At 47.0% G+C, this 13,704-nt stretch overlaps 1 protein-coding gene across 1 annotated transcript in view; it reads left to right on the top strand.

The window, feature by feature from the left end:
* Positions 1-247: 247 nt before the first annotated feature.
* Positions 248-13,704, top strand: part of CACNA1I (calcium voltage-gated channel subunit alpha1 I) — a 160,036-nt gene continuing 146,579 nt past the window's right edge. The window contains exon 1 of the mRNA XM_072846159.1: positions 248-543. Coding sequence (XP_072702260.1) covers positions 263-543 — 281 coding nt within the window. The 5' untranslated portion in view covers positions 248-262. The remainder of the gene's footprint in view (positions 544-13,704) is intronic.

Below are 13,704 nucleotides of genomic sequence, written 5' to 3'. Positions count from 1 at the left end.
GAAGCTGTCCTGCTCCCACTGCTGGCATAGAAAAACAGCCATGCTGCACTGCTGGGGCTAAACCAGAGAGTTTTGCTTAAAATTGCTTCAGCACAAAGTGCGACCACGGTTTATCATTGTCAGAACCGTCAGTCCTGTGGCTCTCCCCTGCTCCGAACTCACTGGGAGAGCATGGGTGTGCTGTGCTCTTGCTGCTGATTCCTCACATGGGTTTCATTTCTCTTTCTCCCCTCCTCTCCAGGGGTTCTCGCTTGTGGCTGGCATGGCAGAGTACATCCCCCAGCCTCCCTCCACCTGGCCTGTGGGCCCACAGCCCCCTCACGCCTCTGCCGTCTGCCCTCTGGAGCCCGTGGATCTGGGGGTCTTGGAGCAGCAAATGCTGCCGGAGCAGCCGCCATCCTCCCCGGAGCTGGGTGAGGACGAGGAAGTCACCTCCCCACCGGACCCCGATGTCCCCTACCCCGACTTGGCCCCGGTTGTCTTCTTCTGCTTGAAGCAGACCACCAGCCCGCGGAACTGGTGCATCAAAATGGTGTGCAACCCATATCCTTTCCGAGCTGCCCCTTCTCCCTCCCCAACTCTTGCTCCCATCCCTCCCCTCTCCCTGCCCTCCCGGGGCACCTGGCAGGTAAGGAATGAAGTTTGCTACATATTTAACAAACTGCTTTGTTCCTTGCTTGTGTTTAAACAGAACCTCAGCTGGTTCAGTGTGTGATCAAAAGAAGCTGATCATGAAAGCGGGGACTTCAGAGAGAGCTGCTCTCTGTCACAGGGAGCTGGGTCAGGGGAGAGGGGAGGGGTGAGGAGAGGTATTTTAGAAAGGGCTATTCTTCCCCTTCCTGGCTCCCTTTTCGCCTCTGCCCTGGGACAAAGTGGGAGAGCTTGTCGGCAGGCTGCCACGAATGGCAGAGGTGTCTCCTCCCTCTGAGTGTACAGGCTTTCGTGGGAGTTCATCTTGCCCTTGGTGAGGGAACCGCCACTCCTGGACCTTGACTGCAAGGATACCTAGGTGACCCCTTGGCTTTCCAGCAGGCACAGGTCACTGCCCTGCCGATGTCTTGCCATGATGCCTATGCAGGAATGGATGGGAAAACCTGTTCAGAGTTTGATGCTGAGCCTCATACACACTGGGGGAGACCTCTGGGATGGGAGCACATCCCTCCTTTGCACGGGAGGGCAGCAATCACACATGTGTGTCACCGTTCGCACTCAGTGCCTAGATTGCAAGGAGGCCCCTGCAACACACCAGTGCAAATGATGACCACCTGCATAACTCATTAGCACTGAGGCTGCTAGGAAGCAAAGGGCTCTGTGGCTCTTGAGCCTGATGCAATACAAAAAACAGGTGGCAGGCACTTGCTGCTTTTTGGACTGTAGGACCCTTCAAGATGGGGAGGAAGTAGATGAGATGACGAATCATCAGAGAAGTTGGTCTAAAGTTTTACTTGAACATTTTTCTGCTCAGAAATCTCAAGTGATGGCATTTTCTCCCTGGAAGTTTCTTAGTTCCTAGTTTGGTGGGTATTATCTATAAGGATGCTTGTTATGGTTTCGATGCATTGGACTCTGGATTAAATGTGAGTGTCTGGGTACACAGCAGAGGCTTGCAAAATGTTTCTAAGAGCCTTTTCAGCTTCAAGAGCCAAACCCCGGGTGAAGTCTTGAGGTGCTGTCAGTAATAACAGATGACCTTAGATGACTGATGAATCTGGAGATTTGTTTCAATTTAAAATGTAGGAAAAAGTTTAGGTTTCAGGTCTGAGTTCTTGTCTTAAAGTTCAGAAGCTCTTAAAAAGGTGTTGCAGTCTCAAGCACAGGTTATGACTGAGAACTTGTTGGAGGTTTAGGTTTTCTGCTTTCCTTTCTACTGACTGCTCCTTAAAACTTTAAAACTTGGTATTGAATTATGCATTGCTTTTCAATCACTGTGTGTCTGCCCTAGTTATGTCCTGGTAATCTTGTCCCAGCATGTGGTGGCTGCAGAGTGAAGCATGAAAAATTTGTGTCTCAATGCAAAGGCTGGATTTAGAAAATGAGAGAAGAGTAATAACCTGGGTTTGGGATGAAGATTTGCTCTTCAATGGGGGAAGGAAGTTGTGGGGGAAGAACAGAAGTGCCTGTTCCTATTTCTGGCTAAAAAGTCAGTCAAAACAGTCCTTCCAGTTTGGTACATAGCAAGGAGCCTGTTTTAAGGTGTTGGATCTGTGTTATTCAAGGAGTTTGGCACTATATGCCCATCTTAGTGTTCAAATGTTACTTTTGTTTTAACCCTCAGACGTGCGGTATTTGACTCTGAAAAGGACTTCTTCGTAGTAGAAGCTATAGAAGGAAGGAAAAAGCCTTGTGCAATCACCTGTTGATGACATTACACCTGGCTACATGTGACATGGGGTGAAGGGCAACAGTGGGGCTGCTGAAAACCTTTTGAAAGGGTTGTTTCAGACCTGTGATTTCAGCTCAGCTGTGTGAAGTTAGGAGATTACTTGAAAAGCAGAGACTGAGTGGAGAGGATTAATCTCCTCCTTTGATTCCCCCCCACCCTTGTAGTCCTCATTTTGAATGGATCATGCAGTAATTAGTTCCCATAATTTTTTCCAAATGGGGGATTTTTTCTGCACCCTGAAGGTTTCTTGCAGGTTTGTGGCATCACATTTTTTTTTTCTTTTTGATAGCACCATAGAAATGGTGCAGTTCCATGGCCTGGTGGCATATCACCCACTGTGGTCTCATCCCTGGCTGGCAATGAGCCCCTTTGTAAGGGATGCTTCTATGAAAGTCATATTATGTCCTCTAAGAATTTATAGGCTTGCCTGCTTTTTCCTTGTCTGAAGTTTTTCATCCCGGTTATATTGGGCTATTGGGTCTCCAGTGCGCTTGTGCCAAGCAGGGGCAGGCTGAGTCACTGTCACAGGGCAACACCTGGCCTTTCTTGAAGATTCAGCAAAAAAGATGGGGCATTAATTAAAAGCCTGTTAATCTTCTCATTGACTTTCTACTAGGCCAGAGCTTCATGATCATTGTTATGGAAGTACTGTCAATGAGACTTAAAATGGAACCTCTGATCATTAAGGACTATGTAGCAATTTTTGTGAGCGCAAGGTCATTAACCACCAAATTTCAATTTAGGTAATTGCATTCTACCTACTTAAATCCCCCTCCCCTGAAGATTATTTTTCCTTCCATGAGCAGTCCTGCAATTTTGTTATGTGCTATTAAACAACTGCCATATTCCTTTGCTGCAGTGCAGTAAGAGGAAAAAGAACCACTTATATCCCTGCTTTAAAATCACTTCTGGATGCATATTAGCGTATAAATGTGTAATGCTGTTATTGCAAAAATTGTAAACCTTAACTCCCTTTTAAGATAGGGACTATGTTCCATGTGAAACTTGTGGTCTATGTCCCCAAGGGGAGTATTTACTGTGCTTTTTGCCATTGTGCTGTATGGTGAAAAGGAGCCCGATGTTTTGAGGTTAGGTGATTACACGTTTCTGGGGTGGCTTTACATACAGTACAAATGAATGCTTGAACTGCCCTAGTTTATTGGTGAGCAGATTTTTTTTTTAATCCTGATTAACCTTGTTAGATACAGGTAACTGCTGTGTAATTAGCTGGGTATGCAATGCAATGCACACCTGGAGCCTGGCTTGGCTCCTAGTAAGTGTGCCTGTCGGCAAGGAGTCCGGTGTGATGCAGCACATGAGCAACCTGCCAAACAGTTTGTTTAGGTCGATTTTTGTTTTGATGAACAGGCAGAAGCCTGGCTGCTCTGAGTTGCAGACCATGGGGCTATTGCAGCTACAATGTTAACACAGTCAATATTTGAGATATGGTTATGAGAGAGGCTGTAAGATTTTTTTCCTTTTAGAAAACCTAAACTCCATGTCAAATAGGGTTTCAAGTTGAGCTCAGAGGGGAAATAGGGTGAAAAGTGTGAAAACGTATTTCCAAAACAACTGCGTAGCATTCATCTTATGAATTTATAAAGTGTTTGGGACTAAATAAAGGCATGCCACATGGCGCCTTACAAATGGATCCTGATGCACTTTGCAAATTATGAGAAGATTATGAGAGAGATGCCTGGATGTCTGCATCGCTGTTTGACTCCTTGGGGTTCCATAAAGACACTACGCTTTATCCATCCCTAGGGTCAAATGCAATAGATTTCGTTTGTCCTTTGAGCCTTTCTTTAAAAGAAACTCTTTCCAGGAGGCCCAAACCTCCCTTTCCTGTTGTATCTATATTATTGACATGACAGCAAGAGCAAGAGTGAAGTGTGCCATTAAAAAAAATCAATGCTAAAACTGCAGCAGTAATGAGATAGGCTCTGCAGTTCACCACTCCATCATTTTCTTGCTTTTTGTTGTATACCAGCCCCCTTCCCTCATTTGTGAAGTCTGTTGGCCATTTGGGCTTCTGTTTTGCTCTCAGTCAGTAAAGTGTTGCGTTTCCAGTTATTTCAGTGGTGTAGGAGCAGCAAGTCAGGTCCCAGTTGTGCAAAAGCTTATATACGCGCTTAATTTTTAGTACCAGGAGCTGTGTTTTATAGGGTATAGAGCAGGGTGGCTTCTCAAAGCTAGTATGACTGTTTGTGTGTACTGAGGAGCTGCCTTTTAGCTCACTGGCTTTAAAGATCCTCCAAGTAGGGGCTTTGCCATCGTACCTGTCCCTGAAAGTCCTACCATGCTTCTGGGGGTACCTTTCCTGTAACTTGTACTGGCAGCTGTATCAGCTTGGGCATATTGATGGGCAACTGGGAAAATCTACAGATTTATTACTCACCTCCTCCCTGCCCGGTGCCACAGATATCATTTATGTATGAGCTAACTGAGTATAGGATGGTTGTTGATGGCAATAGTGGTGTTTCACGCTGGCACTGCCCTGTGGTAGCAGAGTAGAGAATCAAAAGCTGGAGGAGCAAAGAAAATGATGTGCATGTGGATTGGTAATTGGTACTTCTCTTGGTGATGTTGAGCAGGCAATGCCATGGTGCATGGGGACCATGTGCTGCCAAAACCCACTGCTTTTCAGGTGACACACATGGCCAAGGGGCCAACAAATCTTTTGCTCATTAATAAGCTTTGGGTGAATAGGTGTGTTACATACTACACCCTGGTCAAATACCAGTTTGGGCAATTTGTTTTTGTGAGTGAAATTTTATGTGCGGATTCTGTAGTATGTTGTACTTGTTTCTGCCTTAAGCTGTTGCCTTGTGTACTGTTAAACCCTGGATGCAGTCTTCATAACAACTGGATGTAGTTAATTAATAAGCAAATACCAGCTGCAAATTTATTGTAAGTCTTGTAATAGTTGATGTCTGTCTTAAGGCCTGAGCTCCTGTAATCCTCTGATGAGGTTTACTTTTCTTTTTACATGTGTATACTTATTTATATATGTGTGTGTATATAAATAAAAAAAGAAAGGTTCCTGCCTCTCTAGTAGGTAGAGAAAAGCTTGGAAATGTGACCAGGAGGTATAATAATACATGAAAAACCGAGTGCCTTATGAATTTTAAGCAGCATTCATCATTCTTGAGGACCTAGGGATCATGGCTTTCCGCTCTTGGAGTCAGCAGTATCAGCTTTTATGTGCATACCTGGAAAACACTAAAATGCATATGTTATTCCTGCTTCTCCATTTTAAAGACAGATCTCTCCTGTCTCTCTTTGCAATTCTAGCTCAGAAGACAGGTGAAGAGTCTGGCACTTATTTGAGGACTTGTGATAGCTTTGTATCATTCTAGGTAATCAGGCAGATGTTGCTGCTGTGCCCTTAGGAATGGATTGGTTTCCGTTGATTACACAGCTCTGTAGACCTCCTTCCAGCCAACAGATATACCTGTATACCCAAGATCCGACAAGTGCAAGATGACTTTTTTTTCTGTAAGAGGTTATTTAACCTCTCTGTGCTCCACACTGTGCTAAATCAACTTTACAGTTGCCTCTGTTGCATGGGAAACTGAGCTGATCCAGAGGTCTCCAGTGGACATGCAGTGTCAGTAGCATTGGTGCTCCCCTGGGCATGTGCCGAATGCTTTTCAAGCTTTAAAAGGGGGCAAGCCTGCTTTAGATGCTGCTGGGTTTTCTGCCACTCTGCCAAGCTCCGTACTGGTGGAATGAAGTTTGCTATTAGCAAATAAGGGGGACTTTTAATAAGCCAATTGTCCATAAACTTGATTAATATTTGAAGGCAATGCATGCACCGGGCCAACATGGCCATCTCCCCAGGACCAATCTATCCTCAACTACACTCCTCCCCTTCTGTGTTAACAATATGAGCTTTAAAAGCAGTCATTTCCTATGCTTGTGAACTGACCCTTAATTTCCCTGTCAATTCTTCTCTTGGGAAGATGGCTGGGCTTCACCCCATCTAACTCTCCCTATCTGAAAACCAGGCATCCAGGTTCTTTCCACAGATATTTAACAGACTGCCATCTGTAGCAGGAAATTCGGCACACTTAACTTAACCCCTTCCTTCAGAGAGCAAAGTCGCTCTCTGGAGGTGCCTATTTTTTCTTTACTAAAGAGGGAGTTTCTGGATAGTGGGCTGCAGGGATTGCTGTCTAGCATCCTGGGCTGCCTTTAGGATTGCTTTGCTGTTTGGTTCCCCAGATGCTATGGAGAGAGGCAAAGGGGAATGCAGGGAGCAGGTTTGGTTTTGGAAATGGTGCAGTCTGAACATTTTAGTGCTTCCGTAATGAAATATCAGGCAATCATAGTTTTGTGGGGGGAGGGAAAGGCACATCATCCACCTGGACTCTGGATTAGGGAAAAAGTAGTTCTGTAAATTCTAGCTTCTTTCCTGGGATAGAAACCCTGTTTCCCAGTTGTGTTTGGTAGGCAGAGGCAGGTGGCAGGGGGAGCATGATAGTGCTCAGGACCTGCACAAGTAGTTCGGAAGGAAGCTGTCTCTGCAAAACTAGTGACAAGGGAGTGTCATTAGTGTGGGTTGTTTGATGTGCAAGTTTACGATGGGAAGTTTAGAGGGATCATTTGCACAGTCAGACGTGGTGTAAATGGAATTTAAACTTGTGCACTGTCATTAGTAGCACACAAGGGATGGATATGTTTGAAGGGGATTTGCATGCTTGCGATCTCTAAGAAACTGGCTGGGTTGTGTGTATGCAAGATGTACGCAATTCCAGGCAAGTGGGCAGATGTAAAGGGATGAGGTCTAAATTTGGCTGGCTTGCAAGCTGGCCCTGTATAGCTAAGCACAAATGCTGAGACAGGATATCTCACTGCCTCCCATCCCTTTAGCTTGTTCTCTGGAGGTTTTTTATAGTGGGAAGTCAAAGACCATGGTTTGGAAATTAAGCAGGACACCAGCGCAAACAAAACCAGAGCTCTGACTCTCTGAAGCTTTAATGTTCATAGGGCCTAACAAATTCAGAAATAAGGCTGAAAAATTCTTAGTGTATCCCTATTGTCTTCATGCAAAGCTCTGAGCATTTTCCCTGTTACTGAAGGATAGTTTCCTACTGTTGGAGGAAGGGCTAACTGCAAAATATTGAGACTGTGGTTTAGGAGAGGGGTATTTTTTTTCTGTGTGAATGTTGTACTGCCCTGTTTCCCGAATACATGCCAAAAGCAATAAAAGACCTGCTAATCGTCCATACCCTGGTGCTTCAGGAAAGTGGGGCTAGGACTCTTACTGCAACAGCTTTTTATGAAGTATCTCAGTATGTTCCCTGGATTTCTGGTCAATGAATGTGGAAGGTGTGGGGAAGCAGATGGGAGAGAGTAGAGGATGAAAGTCACATCCTTGTCTAGTGTAAATCAGTGTTGTTCTGCTATACCTAGTGAAAACAGACCTATTTGCACCAACCGTTGCTCTTCAGGCTATGTTGGGAAGATTGGTCTTGTCTTGTCATATAGTACAGTGTTATCCAGTGCAGACAGTGTGGTTCGTGCCAGTCTGGGGGGTATCTGGTAGTGTCAGGCCAGAGGAGAGGGATGATGTGTTCTGCCCAGTGTGGGGTTGGTAGCAGTGCCTGCTTCGGGGGACCTCCCCATCCCTCTGCAAAGTGTGTTGCTGAACAGAAACAAACGCTGAAAAACCCTTCTGGAGCATATTGTGTTTATTCACTGGAATATATTTTGCCTTGGAGATGAGAACCATTTACTCTCTGAAAAATGGTCAGTTTGCCTTTTTCAGCCTTTGTGAACACTGGAACAAGGCGTGTGAGGGAGCCGGAGGGGGCTCTTGGAGAAATAGGAAGGGCAATAAAAATAGTCATTTTGAGTTTAAGACCTATAAAATACTCTGACCAGACCTCTAATTGCATGTTCTGTCATAACAATGTGAATTAAATAATGCAATTAACCACTAACAAATTGACCAGCTGCCTATTTGAGGACTTGACACTCTTCCCACCCCAGACCATGGGGAAGGGTGTGCAGCCAGCTGAATTTACTGTGTTGTGAGTGTAATACTTGACAGGAGCTGCTTCAGGTGAGGAATGGTTAACAGAGTTGCAGCTCTTCTGCAGCAAATGGCCTGCAGCTGGTCCCAGGATGGTTAAGAGGAAAGACTGTGTGAAAAACGTGGCCCATTTCAGACCTATGGAGAGAACAGGAGCAAAGAGTCTGCCAAGCTGTCAGCCTCTAAGCTGGGAAGATCTTTATAGTCCTGGAGAGACGCTGTCTTTGGAAGATGAAGGTGTAGGAAGGCTGCAGCCTGGTCTAAGATGGACCAGGCTCAAGCTTGCACCCACTTCTGTCCTGCCCTCACTTTGCCCACTGCTTCTGGTTGGCCCAGCACACCTTGGGCCAGTCCCCTCCCCAAGTCTCTGTCACATCTCCATGCCACTGCCTCTCCTGTGCTTCACTGCCTGCCATGGGACAGGGGCGAAGGAGGTCCTGTTTGAAGTGTGCTTCTCAGAAACAGGGTTTGCACCCTCTTGCTGGTTGGGGCAGTGGGAGGAGGGCTGAGCAGTGGTGGGAAGTGCCACCAGGCTGTTAAAAGGGACAGATCTAGTTGGCAGATTGGGCTTGTCCTGCTCTCGGTTGCTGCTGCTCCTTGGGCCATGGGTTTGCACTGTGCTGCCTCATGTCAGCTGTGCTCCTAGCTGCTAGTCAGCTGCTAGCTCCACTGCCCTACCTGCCTCCCCTGCCTGGAGGGGTGCTCTGGGCTCTGCTGCTGAAACCAGCAGGGATCATTTCAGGCAAAGCTTTGGAGGCGGGGACAGGCTAGCCAAGGGGGATGTTTTTTATTCTGGCTGGAGAGAACAGCAGAGTTGTGACCAGCAGCTAGGGAAGGAGGCTGAGATGGCAGGGCTGAGATGAGCAAGGAAGGCAGATAAGAACGTAGCTGGACTTGTAAAAGAAGAGATGAAGTGTGATTATGAAGATGTAAGACAGAAACTGATGGGGAGTGATAAGTGGAGGTTATCTAGGTGGGGAACAGCTACTCCAGCACCATGCTGCAAATCCCTGCTGAGCTTGGCAGGCATCTCAACAAATCCTTGTAATCAATGGTATCAAAGGCAACCAATAGATCTGAGAAAATCAGCATGAGTGCTTGATCTTTATTGACTGCCATCAAGGACCGGTGAAGTGAGTAAGGAGGTGGTGTGATGGTGGTGTAACACTACTGCTGGAAGGCCTGCATAGGTGTTTGGATGGGTTGACTGGTCTGGGGGCTGGAGTTTGAGTGCAGTGCTGTGGTTGTAACAGCTTTCACCTGCCCAACCCTGACTGCAAGGTCAGCTGGTGGGGATGGAGATGGAGAGCTTAGCCTGACCTTCCTGCCTGAAGGATGCCTGTCCCTGCTTCCTTTTTCTCCAGCTTTCTCCCTGCCTGTTGCATCAGTGCAGGGGAGGGGAGTGGCTCCCTTGGGCAGGACAGGGGATGTGCAGAGCTGTGATGTGGGTGACCATCTGTCCCTTGAGACAGTGGTGCCATTTACACTTACAAACTGCAACTCATCCAGGAGGAAAGAGAAATCTGTCCTCGCTAATGATACAAAACCACTCTCTTTGCTTATCCTTTTTCCTTTAGTTTTCTCTCCCCTGGTCTCCCCTCATCATCGCCTACCGTGCTAGAGTCTATAAAAGCTGCCGTCGCTCCTCCTCCTCGAGTGTGACTCGGAGCCGCCGAGTCCCCGCAACTCCTACAGCAGCCCCTCCTGTGACTAGCCACCCTGTCTCTCCCCTCTCCTTTCTCCATCTGTGGCAGTCTGTCATTTTTCCCTCTCCTTTTTTTTTTTCTTGTCTTGCTGTCATTCCCAGGTTTTGCTGCTAGCAGCCTGTCTCTGTTGATTGCTGCCGCCCTTGAATTGGCTCTTTCTGCAGAGTGCACTTCTTAGCCAGTATTGTGGACAACAGCCTTCCTGGGGGGGAATGGTCAGGAGCTAAAGGGAAGGTATGAAGGTAGGATTTAAGCAGGGGGCATAACTCATTGGCTCAGTTAGAAGCAGGGAAAAGGCCAGGGCTCTGCAGAGATGTGTAGAGCTTACCTGTAAAAAGAGTGGGTTTCCTCTATCTGTGAGTACCTACAGTGGAGGGACAGTATAGGGCTGTGGGGGGACAGAGTGAGGAATCAAGGTGAGGAGTAGGGGCAATGGGAAATTAGGTGATCTTGGTGAGAGGCCAGGCTGGACGGATGGAAGGGTGGTGATATCTGAAGTGGTGACCCAAGTTTGGTGGCTGTGCTGTGGTGGGGTGGGATTGTTGCCTCTTCACCCTCCTTATCTTCACAGGGTGCTTCCATCTCCATCTAGAGCATTATTCCCTGCCTAGGTCAGCACCTATCTCCCTGTGCCCTCCAACGTGCAAGTGGCATCCCTGACATCCCTGTATGGAGCTGTCAGCGTGCAGGAGTGCTGTGCTGATTGCAGTAGGACTGCAATGGATGGTGGGGTACAAGGGGTGCACCCACCCTGGGAGCAGGGACAAGGCCCTGCTCTGTGGGGCAGGGTGCTTGCAGGTGGGCATCTCCTGAACCAGCTCAGGTGGGATTTGCTGCTGGAGCAGCTGGCCCTGGTTCTCTCTGGGAGGGTAGCCAGCTCCCTGCTAATCCCTGCTCACCAGGGCTGGCTCCTGTAGGCAGATGCAGACAGATTTGAGCTCAGCATGCTGGCTGGGAGCTGTGTAGCTGTGGTCTCCTGGCCCTGTGCCCCAGCCTGGAAGCTGGGCAAGGCGCTCAAGGGTTTGCTTACAAAAGTTGAACCAACCATGCTGTCTCAGCCTTGTTCCCGACCCCCAAATCTTTGTGAGAGCTGTTTCATCTTTACTTTAATAACTCAGTTTTGTTTGTCACTGCCTCCCCAGGGTAGCATAAATGCTGGAATACCACAAGGGCTTTCAGGTTGCTTGTAGCTTGAAGTAACTGGATGTCTTGAGAGGCAGAGTGAACCAAATGTATCTCTTGTGGGATTTCAGTTTTAGAGTCATGGATGAAAAGGGCTAACATCAGTACAAATTCATCGAGGAGAAAGCTGCTGAATCCAGTGCTTGTAATGCTAGCTATGACATTTGCCTCAGCAGGCAAGAAGGGAAGGAATGGAAAGAAAACACATGGTAAAATATTAACCTCACTATTGAAACAGGCACTTTGTAGCAAACAGCAGCTGTTCTGTTTCATGGCATGGAAGAGGCAGGAGCTCAATATCTGAGGGTGGAGAAATATTTTCTTCCATGCAGAGGTTGATAGTCTCTCAAGTCAGAGATCCAAAATATCTGCTTGCCTTCCAAGCCCTGCTTATTATTTGGGAGCACACTAAAACACCATGAAGGTGTACGTGGCAAATCTGCCTTGCCCCATCATTCACACACCCCAAAAGGATGCTTCCTACATTTACCTGTATCCTGCATCTTGCTTCTTAGCCAAGAACTCGGGACTCTAGTGTGGCAATAAGTCCCCCTATGAATACAATGTCCTTATTTTCTACAAAATGTACTACAGCCAGCTAGCTTTTATTTACCAGCCAGCTAGCAGGCATTGTTAACAAGCATTGTTATGAATATTTAAGCTAAAACATATTTGAGAAAAGTATGCTTTGTGATGTATTACAATTTTTACGTCATTGGTTTTGTTCACATATTTACCAACTCATGATGTAATTTTTGCTTTGAGTAAGTCTCCTGGTTTTATGGGTGAATCTGACAGGCTCTGCTTTGTCCATATGAGATTCAGGCAAGGCCTTGAAAGTGTTTGTGTCATAAGTGAATTATATTAAAAAAGACACGCTCATCAAAGTGCAACAGTAATAATATATTGCTTTTGTGGTACCACCTGATGTTCAGTGCCGCTGGCCAATTGTGATATTTCTTAATGAAGGATGTTATTCTTTTTCCTCAAGGCAATTTTTTTTGCTTGCCTTTTTCTTTCCCTGTGGCTCCTTTCTGATTAATTTCCTTGATGGAGTAGGATCCTTCCCTGCTTTGGAGTTCGCTCTTCTCTTCTCCATACTTGTTGACCCACTGTTTAGCAGCCTCTGTGCTGGCAACTGCTCTTGTCTTCCTATCTGGATCCGTCTTTGGAAATGGGATTTTAGTGACTGGAGGGGGCCTTAGATAGTAGCCCACTTGTTTTATACAGGAAAAGCCTTTGGAGGCAGCAGTCTTCTGACTGTTTCCTTGTAGCATTTTGTTCGTCCCATGCTACAACCTCCTAGTTTCTATTTACATTCCAGTATTCCATATTGGAATGGGGGACTGAGAAACCCAGGAGGAAAATAAGTCCAGAGGGTCAGGCAACCAGCAGGGAGCTGAGGTGGAAGGCTTATCCACCAGATATCTCACCAGAGGGGAGGGACTGGGGAGTGATGGCATAAGTGAGCATCCTGGAGAGGGAATGGGGTGGCTGTGCAAGGCTAATGGAGGAGTGGGTAACCAGGGTGGGGGAGGTGACGATCTGGATGGGAAGAAGCTGGCTGAGAAGGCAAAGGCTGGGACAGTGAGCCCAAGTGGAGGCCGGCTGGCAGGGCTGGAGGGCTCAGGCTGCAGTGAGAAGGCGTGGGATGAGAGCATCACATGTAGGGTTGGTATGGCAAAGTGATCTCCCTGCCCCAAAGCCGGCATGCTGCAGTGCTGCTTATTTCTTTTTCCCTGCTGTCAGCAAACTTCTGAAAGACCCATTGGCTAAATAGGTGTCACACCACTGTCTTCACTGAATGCCATCTTGTCCAAGTATAAGGAGAAAAAAAAGGATAAGTATGCAGTGAAAGATTCTGTTGTAAAGGCAGCGTGGAGAGGGAGAAACTGAGGTTCCATATTCATTCCTAATTCTATCACAGAATCGTACAGGTTGGAACAGACCTTTAAGATCATCGAGTCCAACTGTTAACCTAGCACTGCCAAGTCCACCATTAAACCATGTCCCTAAGCACCACATCTACATGTCTTCTAAATACCTCCAGGGATGGTGACTCAACCACTTCACTGGGCAGCCTGTTCCAATGCTTGACAACCCTTTCAGTGAAGACATTTTTCCTAATATCCAATCTAAACCTCCCCTGGTGCAAGTTGAGGCCATTTCCTCTTGTCCTATGGCTTGTTACTTGGGAGAAGAGACCGACCCCCACCTGTCTACAACCTCTTTTCGGGTAGTTGTAGAGAGCAATAAGGCCTCCTCTGAGCCTCCTTTTCTCCAGGCTAAACAACCCCAGCTCCCTCAGCTGCTTCTCCTAAGACTTGTGCTCCAGACCCTTCACCAGCTTCGTTGCCCTTCTCTGGACACTCTCCAGCACCTCAATGTCTCCC

Source organism: Ciconia boyciana, chromosome 1 (assembly GCF_034638445.1).
Source record: "Ciconia boyciana chromosome 1, ASM3463844v1, whole genome shotgun sequence".
NCBI classification, from domain to species: domain Eukaryota; kingdom Metazoa; phylum Chordata; class Aves; order Ciconiiformes; family Ciconiidae; genus Ciconia; species Ciconia boyciana.
This window is presented reverse-complemented; position numbering and strand designations above follow the sequence as displayed.